At 41.8% G+C, this 20,290-nt stretch overlaps 1 protein-coding gene across 2 annotated transcripts in view; it reads left to right on the top strand.

The window, feature by feature from the left end:
* Window positions 1–20,290, top strand: part of SLC12A4 (solute carrier family 12 member 4) — an 80,134-nt gene that overhangs the window by 15,306 nt on the left and 44,538 nt on the right. Inside the window, exons 2-3 of one of the 2 annotated variants that reach the window (XM_058155469.1) lie at window positions 14,305–14,410; window positions 18,854–18,945. In XM_058155469.1, coding sequence (XP_058011452.1) covers window positions 14,365–14,410; window positions 18,854–18,945 — 138 coding nt within the window. In that variant the 5' untranslated portion in view covers window positions 14,305–14,364. The remainder of the gene's footprint in view (window positions 1–14,304; window positions 14,411–18,853; window positions 18,946–20,290) is intronic. The other variant, XM_058155468.1, reaches the window with a different exon arrangement.

Below are 20,290 nucleotides of genomic sequence, written 5' to 3'. Positions count from 1 at the left end.
CAGTAACAATATCTGCCTATTTCAGGAGAATTTAAAAGGACTTGGGAAGGACTTAAAAGATGGATTAAAAAATGCCATATCGGGGCTAAACGTCTAGCTGACTGCGCGACTATCCATATTAATAATAATAATTGCAATTCCTTTGTACCTATTACAGTTCATTTTCAAAAACTGCCAGCCAGTCGGTCTCCCCAACAGACTCTGGGAGTCAGAGCTTTGAAACAGCAACAGCAAAACTTGTGTTTTTTTTGTTTGTTTGTTTACATTTATATCCCGCCCTTCTCTGAAGACTCAGGGCGGCTTACAGTGTGTAAGGCAATAGTCTCATTCTATTTGTATATTTACAAAGTCAACTTATTGCCCCCCCAACAATCTGGGTCCTCATTTTACCTACCTTATAAAGGATGGAAGGCTGAGTCAACCTTGGACCTGGTGGGGCTTGAACCTGCAGTAATTGCAGGCAGCTGGTTTTAATAACAGGCTTCTTATAGCCTTGAGCCACCACGGTCCCTTTGTCAACTATCGTGTCACAAAAGTTTTTGGAATCTCCACCGAATTTTAAAATGACAAACGTTAATTTTGCTGTAAGGAAAAATGTTTTCTCTCTAGAGATAATTCTAAGAGAAGAAGTCAAAGTAAACAAAAATACCGTTTTATTAATTGATTGGTGGAAATTAACCAAGGAGAGAAGCAACTTAGAACTAAGGAGAAATTTCCTGATAGTTAGAACAATTAATCAGTGGAACAACTTGCCTCCAGAAGTTGTGGATGCTCCAACACTGGAAGTTTTTAAGAAGATGGTGGATAACCATTTGTCTGAAGGGGTGTAGGTTTCCTGCCTAAGTAGGTGGATGGACTAGAAGACCTCCAAGGTCCCTTCCAACTCTGTTATTCTATTTAATAATTCTTGGCCCTTCTCTCTCTCCTGCCATCCTCTAAATGGGCTTTTCTACAGGTCTTGAAATAATACTTTTTTGTGGGTTGGGGGAAAAGAAATTGCTGGAGAAAACAGGAGTGTGTTTGAAGGATTGTATTTGGATTTAATGACAACAAAGAATGATTGGCAATGTAACATTTACCTAAGCACTTTCTCTTTAAAGTAGGCTTTTGCATTTGAAAAAAAAAAAGACTGTGTAATCTCTGTGTTCTTTCTTCTTTGTTTTTTTTTAATTCTTTAAATTCTTTCCTTGATGTCTCTCTCCCCCCCCACACCATCCCCATTAAACAAATCATGGTTTAATTCAAGGTATAAATCTAGCCAAGGGGTTGTGGTACAGTATTGTTTCCCCTGGCTAAATTCATGCTTTGAATTAATTTGTGATTTGCTAGTTTAAAGAGAAAGCGCTTAGGCCAATGTTGCCATTATTAATTCAACTTTACAGAATCTTTATATTGGGATGTATATGATCCTCTGAGTGGTTGGCAATCAGATGTCAGGCAGGAAAAACTAGGTTCACAGGTGAAGGTCCAGTTAAACTGATTTATTGCTAAAAGCCTACGAACAGGAATCTTCTCAACATCAGCATCTGCTTGGAGTTAAATGAGGATCAATGGAATTCAAAGGAGGTTAGTCCACTTGTGGCTACGTAGGGATTCTAGGCTGATCCCTCTTTTGACTCCATCCCAGATTCTCCTTTGCTACCTTCTGTACAGAGTAGTCTATAAACCCCGTAAGATGAATAAATATACTTCAGCTCATGAGACGATATGGTGTATGTGGAACAGCAGGCATGTTCCATGTCACATGTCTCATAATACCATAGGACACTGATCAATGGTGAAATCCAAATTTTTTTACTACTGGTTCTGTGGGCATGGCTTGGTGGGCGTGGTGTGGCTTGGTGGGCATGGAAAGGGAAGGATACTGCAAAATCTCTATTCCCACCCCGCTCCACGGGAAAGATACTGCAAAATCCTCATTCCCTCCCCACTCGTGGGGGAAGGATATTGCAAAAACCCCCATTGCCTCCCCACTCTGGGGCCAGCCAGAGGTGGTATTTGCTGGTTCTCTGAACTACTCAAAATTTCCACTACCAGTTCTCCAGAACTTGTCAGAACTTGCTGGATTTCACCCCTGAAACTGACCCAATGATAATGTGCTGGATATGACCTCAATATGGATTCTCTTAGATGTCGATGCTATAAGTTAAGTCCATTTGATGGAAGATGTAACCAGGACTGGATAAACTGTGTGTGCCCTTTAGAGCTAAGCATGTGTGACACACCCCTTCAAATTGATCCTTGTAACCATGGTTGTAACTTCCAGACAAATCTACCTGGATGACTAAGGATCTGCATCAACATAACTGTCCCTAACTATGCTAAATCCACATTAAACATGGTTTAACAACTGGTGGCCACTTTTGGGCAGTTTCATATGGAAACGTAGCTTCTCGATCTCTTGTAGGGACCTTTTAGACTTTCCAGTAAAAGAGGCAGGCCTGAAACTTTTAGCCTGGTTTGGCCGAAGAGTTACGAGTGTAAATATGATAAAATCTGCAAACCCCACTCTAAAATCTACTCCATCCCGAAAAATGCCCCAAACTCCACTCCCAATGATGGCTTTCCTTGGCCAACCAACATAATCCAGAACCGAACACCACAGCCTGGTATTGAAATGATTCTTCCTGCACGAAGGATGGAGAAAGTTAAGAGTTCCTATACGTGGAATTTTTGATGGCAATGCAAGGCTTCTGGTATTCTGCAGAAAATTGTCTATCTTGAGGCAGTATTTCTCTCAGAAACCACAAACGAGGCAGGATGTTATTAATCTAATAACTTGGGAGGCAGCCGCTGTTGATTTTGTCGTCCTGCTTGGTTGCAGCTCTGTAATTTGGCTGGTGCTTGCCAAGGTGCTGGCATTGACATAATCGGATCTGCCCTGACAAGAGACTGAAGGCTGGCCTTGTCAGCATGGAGGTCAAGTGGAATCAGATTTCATTTAACCAATTTTTATTAGTCTGGACTACTGTTTACAAACGATTAAAAGGTGCCAATTTCTTATTCAGCGGGCAAAGTTGGCAGAATCTCCCTATAGTGTTGGGCTGTTGAGCATTCGTGTACTCAGAACTAAAACCTAAGTCGAAGTTAATGAGGACATTTAGATAGGAAAGTTAGTTTTATGTTCCTTTCTTGAATATAACTGGAATGAGATGCACCTTCCTTCCTTCCTTCCTTCCTTCCTTCCTTCCTTCCTTCCTTCCTTCCTTCCTTCCTTCCTTCCTTCCTTCCTTCCTTCCTTCCTTCCTTCCTTCCTTCCTTCCTTCCTTCCTTCCTTCCTTCCTTCCTTCCTTCCAGCCTTCCTTCTTTCCAGCCTTCCTGCCTTCCTGCCTTCCTTCCGCCCTCCAATTATTAATTTCTACCCTCTCATATAAAAAGAGATGAGGTGGCTCAGTGGCTAAGATGCTGAGCTTGTCGATCAAAAGGTCTGCAGTTCAGCGGTTCGAATCCCTAGTGCCGCGTAACAGGGTGAGTTCCCGTGACTTGTCCCAGCTTCTGCCAACCTAGCAGTTCGAAAGCACGTAAAAAATGCAAGTAGAAAAATAGGGACCACCTTTGGAGGGAAGGGAACAGCGTTCCGTGCGCCTTTGGCGTTCAGTCATGCCAGCCACATGACCATGGAGACATCTTCGGACAGCGCTGGCTCTTCGGCTTTGAAACGGAGATGAGCAATGCCCCCTAGAGTCGGGAACGACTAGCACATATGTGCAAGAGGAACCTTTACCTTTACCCTCTCATCTAAGTGACTCTGGGTAATTCACAGTATCATCATAAAACCATATACCGGTAAATGCATAATAATAATAATAATAATAATAATAATAATAATAATAATAATAATAATAATAATAATAATAATAATAATAATAATAATTTAATTTTTATACCGCCCTTCTCCCGAAGGACTCAGGGCGGTGAACAGGCAGATAAAATAATACCATATATTACAATATGAATAAAATAATGGATTAAAAACAGTTTAAAATTTATAAATAAAGATAAAAACCAACTTAAAAATTTCAGAAGGCTGGGAGGTTAGCAAGTACATTGTTGACCCAAAGACTCCCGTCTAAATACACGGGCAAACCAAGACAGATTCAAACTCCGAGCCTTTGTTGTACAATTTGGTCTCTTGTGCAGCAGCAACCAGAGCTAATGCTGTAAAAAGAAATTGCACAGTCCACGTAATTACTTTTTAATGAACAGCTTAAACCTGGAGGTTTGCAGCAATAAACCCCTTGCCAAATGGAGATTAAGGCCTTTTGCCAAAGTGCAAAATATGGCTGGATGCACCAAAAACCTATTCTGTTATTTTCCCCCCCTCTCTTCACCAATTAATGTCCTGTTATCCTCCCCTTTAACATTCATTATTTCCTTTGATAAGTGAAATGCAGCAGAATGGGAGACCTAAGGTAATGCAGGACAATAATTCCAAGTACTGGTAAGTGCTTTTCAGGTGCTGGGATCGAGCAAACAAACAAGAAAATAGATTTTCAAATGTTTTCTAGCTTTTACTGCGCTGGATTTACTTGCGATAGGGCGAAAGGGTCTGCTGAACACTTGGCAGAGAACATGATCTAGAATTCTTTTTTTTTTAATTTGCATTTATATCCCGCCCTTCTCCGAAGACTCAGGGCGGCTTACACTATGTCAAGCAATAGTCTTCATCCATTTGCATATTATATACAAAGTCAACTTATTGCCCCCAACAATCTGGGTCCTCATTTTACCTACCTTATAAAGGATGGAAGGCTGAGTCAACCTTGGGCCTGGTGGGACTTGAACCTGCAGTAATTGCAAGCAGCTGCTGTTAATAACAGACTGCATTAGCCTGTTGAGCCACCAGAGGCCCATATTCTTGGTGTTTTTATCTTTGGATTGGACTGGGACATAACCCTAACCCTAACCCAATGTGATGATTTCACATGAGTAAGATCCACTGCTTACCTTGGTGTTGGCATTTGGAAAAGAGAAGCAGAAATGAATCTGTTCCACTGGTTAATTGTCCTCACTGTTAGGAAATTTCTCCTTAATTCTAGGTTGCTTCTCTTCTTGATTCTTTCTATCCATTATTCCTTGTCCTGCCTTCAGGTGCTTTGGAGAATAGCTTGACATTTCACACAATGGTAGATGAATTAAGTCTTTAAGAGAAATTTGGAGAAAGAGAAATTTAAAAGAAAGGCAGTATACATTTTATTCAAATAGGCATATGTCATGGTCAAGAATAGATATGATGTGGATGTCTACAGATTTAATATCTTAAGATAGACAAGATTGAGATAGAGACAAATATATGGGCAGACCACCAACCTGATAACAATGGTATGGAAAGGCCAAAGAAAAAGAATGAGATGGACATTAAATCAAAGCTTATTAAATGAAAAAGACTTTATACAATACAGGGAAAAAGAATTGACTTTTTTTCCCCCAAAGGGATATTACAACCATTGTAAATACATGCTGGTTGTCGAGTGCTTGAATTTTGATCATGTGCCCTGGGGATGTAAGTGCGAGGACCAGTCATAAGTCCTCTTTTTCCCACACTGTTGCAGCTTCAAATGGTTGCTAAACAAATTGAATGAACACTGTTCATTGTTTGTCTCAATATCAACTGTAGGTATAATTCATTTAGTTTGAGTTGAAATGATTAACTTTTAGTGTCTAGGTATCTATATTTTAAATTCTTATTCCCCCAATAGTTGTAATTATACAGGCAGTCCTTGACATACGACCACAATTGAGCCCCAGATTTCTGTTGCTGAGCGAGGCATTGTTAAGGGAGTTTCGCCCTGTTTTATGACCTTTGTTTTTGTTTTTTACAGTTCTTAAGTGAATCACTGCAGCTGTTAAGTTAATAGCATGGTTGTTAAAGTGAATCTGGTTTCCCCATTGACTTTGCTTGTCAGAAGGTCACAAAAGGGGATCACGTGACCCCAGGACATTCGTTGGAGTGTCCATGATGGTTGTTGTGTCTTGTCCGCTCTCACCGCAGCCGGGGTCTGCTTATCTGCTCCCGAACACGGAGGAATGTATGCCTCCCGGTCCCAGCCCTGGCTCCATGCCCAAGCAGGCTGCAGAGGAGGGAGCACCCCCCGGCCCCAGCCCTGGCTCCATGCCCAGGCAAACGGAGCAGCTAGACCCCTCCCCCTCCTCCACAGCATGTGAGCCTGAGGAAAATTTACTTCCAACAACAGCTGATTGGAGTGACCCTCGCATCAGAAGATTGGATAGGCGGAGGCAACAGAAGGAAGGGAGGGGCAGGCCTTAATGAGTGCTGAGTCATGGAGCCACACCCCATGGCCTATATAAAGGATCTGCTTTCTGGCAGTCTCTGAGTCAGGCAAAATCGAACTTATCTTGCTGAAGTCACTTACTGGTCTCCTGCCTGCTCTGAGGACTTTGCTAGGACTTTGGGCAGAGCTGCAGAGGCAAGCCTGATTCGGATTTCCCTGACCTGGCCGTCAGCGGAGGAGTGGGACACGACAATGGTTGAGGTTACCAAGCATCCAAATTTTAATCATGTGACCATGGGTCGCTGCAATGGTGATACATGTGAAAAATGGTTAGACGTCACTTTTTTCAGTGCCACTGTAGCTTTCAACAGTCACTAAAAGGCAGTTTATAATATAATATAATATAACAACAGAGTTGGAAGGGACCTTGGAGGCCTTCTAGTCCAACCCCCTGCCCAGGCAGGAAACCCTACACCATCTCAGTCAGATGGTTATCCAACATTTTCTTAAAAATTTCCAGTGTTGGAGCAACTTCTGCAGGCAAGTCGCTCCACTTATTAATTGTTCTGATTGTCAGGAAATTTCTCCTTAGTTCTAAGTTGCTTCTTTCCTTGATCAGTTTCCACCCATTGCTTCTTGTTCTACCCTCAGGTGCTTTGGAGAACAGCCCGACTCCCTCTTCTTTGTGGCAGCCCCTGAGATATTGGAACACTGCTATCATGTTCTCCTAGTCCTTCTTTTTATTAAACTAGACATACTGAGTTCCTGCAACCGTTCTTCATATGTTTTAGCCTCCAGTCCCCTAATCATCTTTGTTGCTCTTCTCTGCACTCTTTCTAGAGTCTCAACATCTTTTTTACATCGCGGCTCCCAAAACTGAATGCAGTATTCCAAGTGTGGCCTTACCAAGGCATTATAAAGTGGCACTAACACTTCACGTGATCTTGATTCTATCCCTCTGTTTATGCAGCCCAGAACTGTGTTGGCTTTTTTAGCAGCTGCTGCACACTGCTGGCTCATATCTAAATGGTTATCCACTAGGACTCAGTGCAGTGATTCAGATTACAGATCAACAGAGTGGGAAGGGATGTTGTAGGTCATCTAGTCCAACCCATGCCCAAGCCGGAGACCCTACACCATTTCTGATAAATGGCAGTCCAGTCTCTTCTTGAAAGCTTCCAGGGACGAAGCTCACACAACTTCTGAAGGCAGCTTCTGTTCCATTGGTTGATTGTTCTCACTGTCAGAAAATTCCTCCTTATTTCCAGGTTGAATCTCTCCTTGTTCAGTTTCCATCCATTATTTCTTGCCTGGCCTTCAGGTGCCTTGGAAAATAGCTTGACCACCTTCCTCCTCTCTGTGGCAGCCCCTCAGATATTGGAACACTGCTATCATGTCTCCCCTGGTCCTTCTCTTCCCTAGACTTGCCCAGTTCTTGCAACTGTTCATTGTATGTTTTAGCCTCCAGTCCCCTAATCATCCTGGCTGCTCTCCTCTGCACTTTTTCTAGAGTCTCAACATCTTTTTTTATAGTGTGGTGACTAAAACTGGATGTAGTACTCTAGGTGTGGTCTTACTATACTATATGCACCAAAACAAATTCCTTGTGTGTCCAATCACACTTGGCCAATAAATTTATTGGTCAATCACACTTGGCCAATAAATTCTATTCTATTCTATTCTATTCTATTCTATTCTATTCTATTCTATTCTATTCTATTCTATTCTATTCTATTCTATTCTATTCTATTCTATTCTAAGGCTTTATAGAATGGTATTAGTATCTCCCTTGATCTTGATGGTATCCCTCTGGTATTTAGTAGATACCAGTCTCGGCTCCTATTTGAAAAAAGCAGCAATTTGAAATATGCCACAGCAAGCCTCAACAGGTCAGCCCTCTCAAAGAATTAACAGGGCACACCAAAACAGTTGGCTCCCGTTCTCTGCTTTTTGAAATGTAAATATGAAGTGGAGTTTTGATCCTTCAGAGTTGGGATCTAAGACAAGAAGGGGAGCACGGTGTCCTGGGATACATCATGCTGAACACGTTTCCTACGAAGATGCAAATATGGTGTGCAAGGAACATGTTCAGCCACGTCAGGAGGGGAGTGTAAGCATTCATCCTGTTTTGTGTGAGCAATGTTTTGGGTGCAAAATTAGCCAGCTGGTACAACTTGAATCTATACAGATAGTCCTTGAACTATGACCACAATTTCTGTTGCTAAGCGAGAAAGTTGTTAAGTGACTTTTGCCCCATTTTACTGCCTTTTGCCACAGTTTTTAAGTGAATCAGTGAAGTCAAGTGGGCGGCAGCAGCCAAAAAAGCCAGTTTGGATATCTACCCAAAATGGTGCTGGAACTAACTTCAGTTATCCTCTCTAACACTGTCAAAAATGTTCTGCTTCCCTATAAAAACAGAATTGCTTCCCATCATCAAATGATGAACAGTTCAGGGAGCCTGGTTTGTCTAGCTGGCCCAGGGGTCGGCAACCTGCGGCTCTGGAGCCGCATGTGACTCTTTCAGCCCTCTGTCAGCTGATCCCACCATTGGCTGGCCCCACACCTCCCCTCCCAGTCAGTCTTCACCTGGCCTATTCTCCTGTGCTCTGCTTAGAGAGCCAAAGCAATGGGCGTTAACCTCGTCTTATTGGTCAGAGACTGAGTTGAATTTTTTTAACCACGCCTCCTCTTCCTAGCTGGGCTCCAGTTTCTGAACTGGAGTTCTGTGGGTGTGGCTTGGTGGGTGTGGCTTGGTGGATGTGCCAGGGGAACGATACTGTAAAATCTCCATTCCCACCCCACTCCAGGGGAAGATTACTGCAAAATCCCCATTTCCTCCTGATCAGCTGGGACTCGGGAGGCAGAAACTAGATGGGGGTGGGACCAGTCAGAGGTGGTATTTACCGGTTCCCCCAACTACTCAAAATTTCCGCTACCGGTTTTCCAGAACTGGTCAGAACCTGCTGAATACCACCTCTGCTGCAAACTTCCATTTGCACAGTGGCCTATAGCAACTTGAAGTAGACCTCTGATAACCAGATTGGAAAAAGCCCTAATTTCCAGTAACTTCAAACTTTGTTTGCTTACTTTAGGTTTTAGGCAAGAGAAATACTAGACTGTAGTGGGGGGGCAGGGGAAATATTATTAAACATTTTAAGAAAGAATATCAAAAGAAGAAAGAAAAACAAATAAGAGTCTGAGCTAGAAGTGAATAAACAGAAGATGCTCAAGTAATAGAGAAATTGTAAGTTTTTCAGTACAGGTAGTCCTCGATGGCTGAGGAATTCTGGGAGTTGAAGTCCACAAGTCTTAAAGTTGCCAAGGTTGGAGACCCCTACCCTATACCATTTCAGACAGATGATTGTCCAATCTCTTCTTAAAAGCCTTCGGTGATGGAGCACCCACAACTTCTGGAGGGAAGCCGTTCAACTGATTAATTGTTCTCACTGTCAAGAAATTTCTTCCTAGTTCTGGGCTGGTTTTCTTTTTGAGAGGGTTTCCATCCGTTGCTTCCTGTCCTGCCTTCAGGTGATTTGGAGAATAGCTTGACTCCTTCTTTATGGCAGCCCCTTGGATATTGGAAGACTGCTATTATGTCATCCCTAGTCCTTCTTTTCATTAAGCTAGACATACCCAATTCCTGAGGGGTCCTTGGTGTTCTCTGAGCTTGCTTGTTTTCTTGCAGATGTTTCTTTACTATAAGTAACATCAGTGCTAGTCCCAATTCCTGCAACTGTTCATATATCTTGGACTCCATTCCCCTAATCATTTTTGCTGCTCTTCTCTGCACTTTTCCTAGAGTCTCAGCATCTTTTTTGTATTGTGGTCAATACAATATTCCAAGTGTGGATCAATATTCCAAGTGTGGTTTAGAGACCTCCAAGAGCTCTATAAAAATATTTGATTTATGGATTCACATACAGATAGAAAGAAAATGAACACAAAAGGAACTTGGTGGTAAATGCCATCCCATGGAGTAGTGGTCTGACTTAAGAGGCACTGTATCCTAGGGCTTCACAACCACACAGTGTGTTGATGTTCTTGTTCCCATCAGTCCACCACTTGGACCTGACGTGTCCCACTCCTCCTCTGACGGCCGGGTCGGGGAAGTCCGTATCAAGCGTGCCTCTGCAGCTCTGCCAAAGTCCTATCAGAGTCCTCAGGGCAGGCAGGAATCCAAGGTGTGACTTCAGCAATCCAGATTAGACTTTGCCTGACTCAGAGAATGCCAGAAAGCAGATCTTTTATATAGGCCATGGGGTGTGGCTCCAGCACTTATCCAGGCCTGTCCCTCCCTTCCTTTTGCTGACGTCGCCTCTCCATTCTCCGGAAGCGTGGATCTATCCATTGCATCGTTTCGTCTCCAGCTGTTGGTAATCCCAGCTCGTGGCTGGCTTCAGGCGCACATGCTATCGGAGGGAGGTTTGTTTGTTCGGTTTGTCCAGGCATGGTGCCAGGGCTGGGGGCTGGAGGCATGCCAGGACATTCTTCTGTACTATCAGCGTCCGGCAGGAGATAAGAGGGGCCCGGCTGCGGTGGGGTGGGGGGCGAGCAAGGCACAACAGGACCGTGTTGCCAAGACATACAATCATCCATGAAGTTATCAAGAGTTGAGCTGGTGACTTCACCTTCATTCTCTTGTCCTTCTTGAACATCCACCATTTTGTTTGACTAATCTGGAGCTTCACATCTTTTTTGGGACCAGATGTCAACCCAAAACTCTCTTGCTTCAAGCACTTCAGAAATTTTCAAGTAGGATCCATATTTATTTTAGAATGGTTTCTACCTCTTTGAAAGGAAACTCCTTCCGGTTTCAACCATCTGGTTTGGGATTATGATGGCCAGATCTTCTAAATGCATGGAGCTTGGGGTAGGGGGTGTCAATAAGCAATGATGGTCAGGTCTTCTGAATGCATGAAGCTCAATGGGAGGTAGATAAGCAAACAGAGTTCCTAAAGACAAAAGATGTTACACAGTTGAGTAAAGAAACATCTGCAAGCAAACAACCAAGCTCAGAGAGCATCAAGGACTCCACATTCCTAAAAAATGATTTTCGTTCGCAAAGGATGATGAAGGTTGTCATCCAAGAATACAACAAGAGAAAAATGTAACACAACCAAATATTCCGCAAACAAACAAAAAACTAAAAGAAAATACTTTGATGCATTATGTCTTCCTGTTTCTATTTTGCTGAGCTGGAGATATTCTTTTGCTTTATCTCCTCCTTTCATTAGTTTTTCTAATCATCAGATGCTCTTCTTCCAGAAGCTTTCCCTTTCTCCTTTTCTGTCATCTGTGGGACATAATTGAACCTTGTAAATGATTGACAGACACAAGAACTCGCTGCCAGCGTAGCTAATGGATAGAGAATGAGAATTGTTGTCTCGAAATCTCTGGAGAGTCCTAGACTGCCTGGTTCCAAGTACCGTATCATGTTACTTTCGAGTTTATTCTTTGTCTGTGCTTGAACATTATGTAATTTTTTTGTGGTTTTTTTGGTTGTTGTTAGCCTTTATTCCACTTTTCTTCCAGGAACAAACATGTAGCATCTGACAAGCCACTCACACTAGACTACAACTCACAAGAAACATTCCCTGTGAATTGTTATTTTTAATTATTATTAATTTTGTTCTGGTTTTGAATTGTGGTGTTGGAGAAGACTCTTGAGAGTCCCTTGGACTGCAAGGAGATCCAATTAGCCAATCCTAAAGGGGATCACCGCCTGGGAAAGCCAAGGGAAATCTTCAAAACCATTAAAAAGCGAAAGTTAGAATATTTTGGACATATGATGTGACGCCCAGAAAAATACGGCATCTTTCACTTAATCCTCCAGGGAAAGATTGAAGACAAACAAAGTCCAGGCAGAAGAAGAACATCATGGTTTGGACAAAACTCAGGAGCACTTTTTCCATGCGGCTGTTGATAAAAAATAGAATCACCAACATGATCACCAACATCCAATGATGGATATAGGAGGAGGAGGAGGAGAAGGAGAAGGAATAATCCTAGCTGTTCATTGTAAGGGCAGATCCTGAAGCTGAAGCTCAAATACTTTGGCCACCTAATAAGAAGAGGAGACTCATCAGAGAAGACCCTGGTATTGGGAAAGAGTGAAAGCAAAAGGAGAAAGTGATAGAAGAGGATGAGATGGTTAGAGTCATTGACATAATGAGCATGAATTTGGGCAGGCTCAGAGAGATAGTGGAGGTTTGGGGGGAGCTGGTGACTGAACAATAACAGCAATTATGTTTTAAGATGGTCTTTCTTTCCCAGTTCCAGAGATCTTATTTTCACCATCTACTTTTTTCCCTATAGCTTAGGGGTCTCCAACGCTGGCAACTTTAACTGGCTGAGGAACTGTGGGAGTTGAAGTCCACAAGTCTTAAAAAGTTGCCAAGGTTGGAGACCCCTGATTCAAAGCACAAGAGGACAGGAGAAGAAGCAGTGAGTGGAAACCTGTTACAGAGAGAGATCCAAGCTAGAAGTAAGGAGAATTTTTCTGACATTGTGAATAATTAATGGAATAACTTGCCTCCTGGAATTGTGGGTCCTAGAATAAAAAAAAATTGGACAGCCATTTGTCTGGAGTGCAGCAAGATCTCCTGCCTTGAGCAGGGGATTGCTGGTGGTCCGTGGACCACTGGTGGTCTGCGAGAAAATTTTGGTGGTCCGCAGAAAAATTATTTGCATTTTTTTATATTGCACTAAATCAGGGGTCTTCAAACTACAGCCCCTGGGACAGATACATGCAACAAGCATTTGTTTTGCTGCAGATAGTTTCCCCCTTCGGGGTCTTTTTGTGTGGGTTGAAGGGGGGCAGAAATTCTGACTTGGGGTCTGCTTCAGTCTCCTGGTGTGGGGCTTTGGGTGAAGGCTGGAGGCTGGATGGAAGCACCGCTGATGGCAAAGAATCGGAGGGCCTTGTTCCAGTGGGACTGCATCATGGCCTGGAACTGGCTGAACATCTCAGCTCGCTGAGCTTCCAGGTGCCTGTACCTGGCCTCACAGGTCTTCCCTCTGCTTGGAAAGCCTATGCTCATAGTCCTTAGTGAGGTGCTTCTGCTGAGCCTTCTTCTTGGTCAGATCCAAGTTGAACTGAGCCAGCTGTTTTGCCAACTCTTTCTGGTGGTGGCTGCTTAGCTCCAACAGCTGCTTCCTATTGGGGCTCTAAGGAGCCCCGGCGGGGAGGGGAGGAGTGGCTGGGAGGGGAGGGGCGAGTAGAGGCTGATGAGGTGCCCCTCGACATGAGTGACATTGAGTTGGCCATGGCCACCCAGTCACATGACCATCTAGCTACCCCCAGCCAGCCAGTCATTAGGCAGATCTTATTAATGGTCCACGGGATTTAAAATTTTGAATTTAGTGATCCCTGAGGTCCGAAAGGTTGGTGACCCCTGGACTAGAATTATCTCCAAGGCTCCTCCCGCCCTGTGATTCTATATGATTCATTCCACGATGATAATATATTTATAATGTTGTTGAGAGTCAACCGCCATAAATATATTGATTGAACAATATCTAATTTTCACTGGTTTGTCCACGGACTCTGCCTTTCCATGCTTTTTATGACATCTCTTCTCAAAAATCTCTTCCTAACATTTTAGCAAAGATCTGATTGTACATGGGGGAGGGGAAGGACAATCTATTTGTCCTTCTGGGGCCTCTGTGGCTCAGGCTGCTAATGCAGTCTGTTATTAACAGCAGCTGCCTGCAATTACTGCAGGTTCTAGTCCCACCAGGCCCAAGGTTGACTCAGCTTTCCATCCTTTCTAAGGTAGGTAAAATGAGGATCCAGATTGTTGACGGCAATAAGTTGACTTTGTATATAAGTATACAAATAGAATGAAGACTATTGCTAACATAGTGTAAGCCGCCCTGAGTCTTCGGAGAAGGGCAGGATATAAATGTAAATAAATAAATAAATAAATATTTCCCAGCTCCATTAGCTTGTTTCATGCTTGCTTGTATTCCCATTTACTGATCAATACTGTGAAGCTGTAGCACCAGAGAGCAGAGTAGATATTCCAGGGGAAGTAATCAATTACGTCTATGTTCCTTGTTCTCGGCAAAGTGATGGCATTGTCCAAATCTTCTTACAACATGATTTCAAGGGCTGGGTGAATAAGACAGAATGATGAGCCACATGTCAGAGGATAGAAAAGAATTCTTATTAACAGGTAAGGTTAATCCTTGGCTTCCATCATAATTTTGTCGGTCCCCTTTGTATTTTGCTGGACAACCCATAAAGTGAATAGTTTGGACATCCCTTTTGTTGCCTTTCCATCTTTTAGGTATGTTTAATTTCATGAAGTTTTTTTTTTGTAACCAAAAAAAAAAAAAAAAGGATATTGACGGTTGAGCTGTGAGTCAGATCTAAAATCAGAACTATTTCTTTTTAGCATTTTTGAGAAATAAGATGAAAGCATGGAAGTTTTCAGCTGAATTTTTAAAAAATGCCGCTAAATTGGAAATGCTGCATGTATTTTTCCCTTAAAACACAAATATAGAAAAGATATGTGCTGTTAAACCATCAGAATATTTACAAGTACTTTGGTATAACAGGTGAAAGAAACCCGAGTCTTACGTAAAATAAAGTTAAAACATTTTTTGAACATGACTCTGATGTAGTTCACTGTGATACAGTTTCATAAAACCACGGTCAAACAAAGCATAGTTTTGAATGGATCGAGTTATACAGATGTGTGAATCCAGTGAATAATTCCTTCCTCAACTTTTGTTTGGGGAACAATTAGAGCTTCTTCGGACAACAGCTTCCTAGGACAACATACGATTTGTGTTTCTTTGCAGTAGTGTGGTGATTTCTCTGGAGCCAGAGAGAGGAAACGAGGAAGCCAGGATATTGAATGTGGGCAAGAGAGACTGAGGGAAGAAAGAAGATGGATGTTAGAAAGTTGCTTGCAACACATTATGATTGGTGGGATGTGTAAGCCAGGGGTCTCCAACCTTGGTCCCTTTAAGACTTGTGGCCTTCAACTCCCAGAGTTCCTCAGCCAGCAAAGCTGGCTGAGGAACTCTGGGAGTTGAAGTCCACAAGTCTTAAAGGGACCAAGGTTGGAGACCCTTGGTGTAAGCTACCTCTTAGTTCATATGAAAAAGTTAAGAGTGTATTAATGTTCCATTGTAATAATCCATTTTTTTTTTGTTTTGTTAAAAACAGTGTTGGAAGGAACAGAGGATTATGTAGTTCAGGACAAAAGCCTGGAGCTGTTAGGAATTGATTGGCCTCTTCTGGAAACAAAACTCAATATGGTTAATGATAAAGTTCTTGACCTCATCTGACTTGGCAGATAGACAAACTTTGCTGTTGGGATCATTGGTCTGACTTCATTCCCAGAGTCCTGAATTGCACCAGGAAGAGGGGCTCACCCTGTCTTGCAGTGCTCGGGTTTCGAACCCTGCCAGATGACAAGCTTAGTGTCTTTAACCACTAGCCATCACCCCTCCACCAAGAACTACTGTACCTGAAATGTAAAAAAGGGACAAAGTGCCAGCTCTGGAGTGAGATGGTTTTATCCTCCAGAGGCTGGGACTTGAAATTTGGAGAATGAGAGATCCTGGGTGGTTGATGAGGCAGTTTGCCAGCTATGATTCTTCCTCTGAGGAGTTTGAATCTCTGAAAGATGTTCAGTGCAGATTGTCAGACTTTGAGCTTAAGGTTCCTCTCTGCTTCCAAAGCTTTCCAATTCTCCTGCGAATTGGGAGGTGTCCTACAAGTGGGCTTCTTGGCCTCCACCAACAGAGTTGCAAAGTGTACCTGACTAATTTAAATATGAGCCAGCCGTGTGCAGCAGCTGCCAAAAAAGCCAACACAGTTCTAGACTGCATAAACAGAGGGATAGAATCAAGATCACGTGAAGTGTTAAAACCACTTTATAAGGCCACACTTGGAATACGGCATCCAGTTTTGGTCGCCACGATGTAAAAAGGATGTTGAGACTCTAGAAAGAGTGCAGAGAAGAGCAACAAAGAGGATGAGGTGACTGGGGGCTAAAACATATAAAGAACGATTGCTGGAATTGGGTATGTCTAAGTTTAATGAAAAGAAGGACTAGAGGTGACATGATAACAGCATTCCAATATCTCAGGGGCTGCCATAAAGAAGAGGGAGTCAATCTATTCTCCAAAGCACCTGAGGGCAGGCAAGAAGCAATAGGTGGAAAGTAATCAAGAAGAAAAGGAAGTTTTTATTTTTATTTATTTATTTATTTATTTTGTCAAACACAACAGTATATAGAAGTATAAGCATGAAATAACCATACAAATTGGATACAATCAAAGGGAACATTAGGACAGGAACGGTAGGCACGCTGGTGCTCTTATGCACGCCCCTTATAGACCTCTTAGGAATGGGGTGAGGTCAACTTAAAACTAAGGAGAAATTTCCTGACAGAACAATTAAACAGTGGAACAACTTGCCTCCAGAAGTTGTGAATGCTCCAAACACCTGAGGTTTTTAAGAAAAGATTTGATAAAATCTTTTGTCTGAAGTGGTGTAGGGTTTCCTGCCTAAGCAGGGGGCTGGATTAGAAGATCTCCAAGGTCCCTTCCAACTCTGTTATTCTATTCAAAAAATTTTCCTCCTCCTTTCAAACTCTCAGGTATACGTTAGAATTCTAAAACATACAAACAGTCAGGCCGAGTTTCTATTTCATTAGTCAAATGCCTTCCAGTTGGCAGTTAAATACATCTGATAATCTAATGGCTGTAAACCCTCCTCTCTTTTTTTCACCCGGAGTTGCAATTGTCCATATAGCACTGTGAGCAAATGAATTGTAGAGCAAAAAAAAAGAAGACAATGCGTTTGGAATGAAATGAAAAGCTGGGTACCACATTTTCCCTACTCAGCATTCTCAAGGTATGAAGAGGCTACAACCTGGCCAGCTATTGACCATGAAGTTTGAGTTTCGGAAGGAGCAAAGGCAGCCACCTTGACAGTAGAAGATTGGATCAGGCTAATATAAGGTTTATGAGCTGGAACAATATGAAGAGCCCAGCTTTCTCAGAACTTTAAATGAAAGTGATCTTAGGAAAGAAATACCACTGCTTTGATGCTCCATTTTCACAGAAACAATAACAATTCTTCTAATGTTGCAGTGGCTACCTCCTGCTACCTTCACAATCCATTAGAATAGAATAGATAGAATAGAATAGATTTTTTTATTGGCCAAGTGTGATTGGACACACAAGGAATTTGTCTTGGTGCATATGCTCTCAGTGTACATAAAAGAAAAGATACCTTCATCAGGGTGCAATACTTACAACACTTAATGATAGTCATAGGGTACAAATTTAACACTTAATGATACAACACTTAATGATAGTCATAGGCTACAAATAAGCAATCAGGAAACAATCAATATCAATATGAATGATAAGGATACAAGCAACAAAGTTACAGTCCTAAGTGGAAGGTGATAGGAACGATGAGAAGATTAATAGTAGTGCAGATTTAGTAAATAGTTTGACAGTGTTGAGGGAATTATTTGTTTAGCAGAGTGATGGCGTTTGGGAAAAAACTGTCCTTGTGTCTAGTTGTTTTGGTGTGCAGTGCTCTGTGGCATCGTTTTGAGGGTAGGAGTTGAAACAGTTTATGTCCAGGAAGTGAGGGGTCTGTAAATATTTTATAGTCCTCTTTTTGACTCATGCAGTATACAGGTCCTCAATGGAAGGCAAGTTGGTAGCCATTGTTTCTTCTGCAGTTCTAATTCTCCTCTGAAGTCTGTGTCTGTCTTGTTGGGTTGCAGAACCAAACCAGACAGTTATAGAGGTGCAGGTGACAGAACTCAATCATTCCTCTGTAAAACTGGATCAACTGGATGGTTCCTCAGGGAAGGCTGGTCTTCTGCAGAAATTGAAATTGTGGAGAGCATCTCCAGAATTGGTGGGAGTGGAGGGTGGCATGAAGAACTTTTCAGAAAATAGATCAAGATTTTTTGAAAATCCAAAAGAAAAGGAGGAGGAGGAGGAGGAAAAGTTAAAGTTAAGGATAAAGATAAAGATAAGGATAAGGATAAAGATAAAGATAAAGATAGATAAAGTGAAATAAAGAAATGTTTGTAAGCAAACAACCAAGCTCAGAGAGCACCAAGAATGCCACAATTCCTGAAAATAAACATTTTATAGTTGAAGTTCATCTGCTTGATAATGCCATAACTTTATAACGGTATTGTTAATTATTTGAGTCACCAATATTGATTTTTATTGATATGTTTCATTGGATAAAGTTTGATTTATTGCAAAGGTACGATATGTATTGAATATGTCGCTAGTGAGCTGCTTACAGTTTTATGTTTGAAGATACCTAGAAGCATTTGTAATAAAGACATTTTCTAATAGCCATCAAATAGAAAACCAGAAATGATTTGGGTAAGGGCAAATTGAACTAGACCCTCCTTGGGTCTAGTTATAAGTTGGCTGACAAGCCATGTCTTATAAACAAAAGCGAAGAAGCCACCAATAATCCCAAAATGATCAGTGATCATCCAATTTACAGCACTGTAAAATGCAGTGGAGGGATAGTTCCCTCCCTTCCGTTTCTCAAGAATTCTCCTGAACTTCCATTCCTGAAATAACGTCCACCCTTATTTTTCTTTCTACAGGACATGGCAATCATAAAGAGAGTTGCCCCTTCCTCAACAGCTCAGATCAAGGCAAAGCAGATTACTACGACCGTAACTTGGCCTTATTTGAGGTAACGATGCTTGAAATTTCATTTTTGGTCCATTTTTCAGCTTTCCAGAATGCTCATTTTGGCGCTTGTCCAACAGGTGGAGCTTTGAAGGACATCAAGGAGGGTCTAGTTCATTTCAAACCATAGAGCATTTTTCCCCTCATGACTTCAGTTTTTTACCTAATCATACAAAGATGTGCAAAGACTCTCAGCATCCATAATAAATGTTTTTGTTCAGAAAAAGTTTTGATCTAAAACAAAAAATATTGATCTAAATTTAAAAAAAATCAAGGTAGGTGATGGTCACAACTTTGTGGTTGATCCTGCTCTTTTATGTGCATTGCATGTGTACATAAATTAGGAAGTACTTTGTAACTCACATTCTTATTATTACTTGGTAGTAATCATTACTATAATGTGCTCTGTACATGACTACCTTTAAAGGCTATGTGGAAAGATGTACAGTTGATACCTCTAATAGTTGTTTTTTCTTCTTCTAATCAATCATGTCCAATTCTCTGAGCTTAGACAAGCTCAGGATTTGCCAAGGTTTTTCAGAATTGTTTGTCATTGCTTACTTCCTATGGCTGAGACAAAGTGATTGGCTCAAGGTCACCCAGCTGCTTTTGTACAAAAGGCGAGACCAGAACGCATGGTCTTCTGGCAGCTACATATGAAAAATTAATATTTTATATGGCAAAATTTAATCATGAGGGATGTTGGCAATAAATCTGCAGTAGAATGAATGACCAACGGTCCGTGATTGATTTTTTTTTATTTCCTAAAAAAAAAAATTTGACTCAACGGAAGGAATTAATTTACCATGGCAGTCCTAAATGAACCGACTTTTTTGTAATCCCTTCGAAACAGGCTAGAAAATTTTCAAAGTATACAATGTCATTTTAAAGGGATGTGGTGGTGTTATCTATGAATCAATCAGCTTTAAGGTTGTATCTGTAGGTAATTTGTAGAAGAAAGTAGACTGTATCTCGGCGCTGTACTTCCTTTGTCTTGTTTTTGACTCTAGAATAGTATTTCTCTAGCTTGGCAACTTGAAGATAAATGAACTTCATCTCCCAGCTGGCTGAGGGATTCTGGGAGTTGACTTACAACCCATCTTCAAGTTGCCAAGGTTGAGAAAAACTGCTCCAGTGTTTGTTATGGAACTTTGGTTCGCATCATAGTAGAGAATCAATGCCTGGATACGAGCTCAGAAAAGAGAATTGGGTTATCCATGGGATGAGATGAGCATGTCTTACAATAACTCCTGGGAAGATGGCTACTCACAGGTTTGGGATTTGACTCTTGATGTTATCTTGGCACTGCAGTTCTAGCTGGCTGAGAGAGAAGGATGGGGAGATAGCAT

This window comes from Ahaetulla prasina, chromosome 12 (assembly GCF_028640845.1).
Source record: "Ahaetulla prasina isolate Xishuangbanna chromosome 12, ASM2864084v1, whole genome shotgun sequence".
Classification (NCBI taxonomy): Eukaryota; Metazoa; Chordata; class Lepidosauria; order Squamata; family Colubridae; genus Ahaetulla; species Ahaetulla prasina.
The sequence above is the reverse complement of the archived record's forward strand: the minus strand, read 5'-3'. Positions and strand labels throughout refer to the sequence as shown.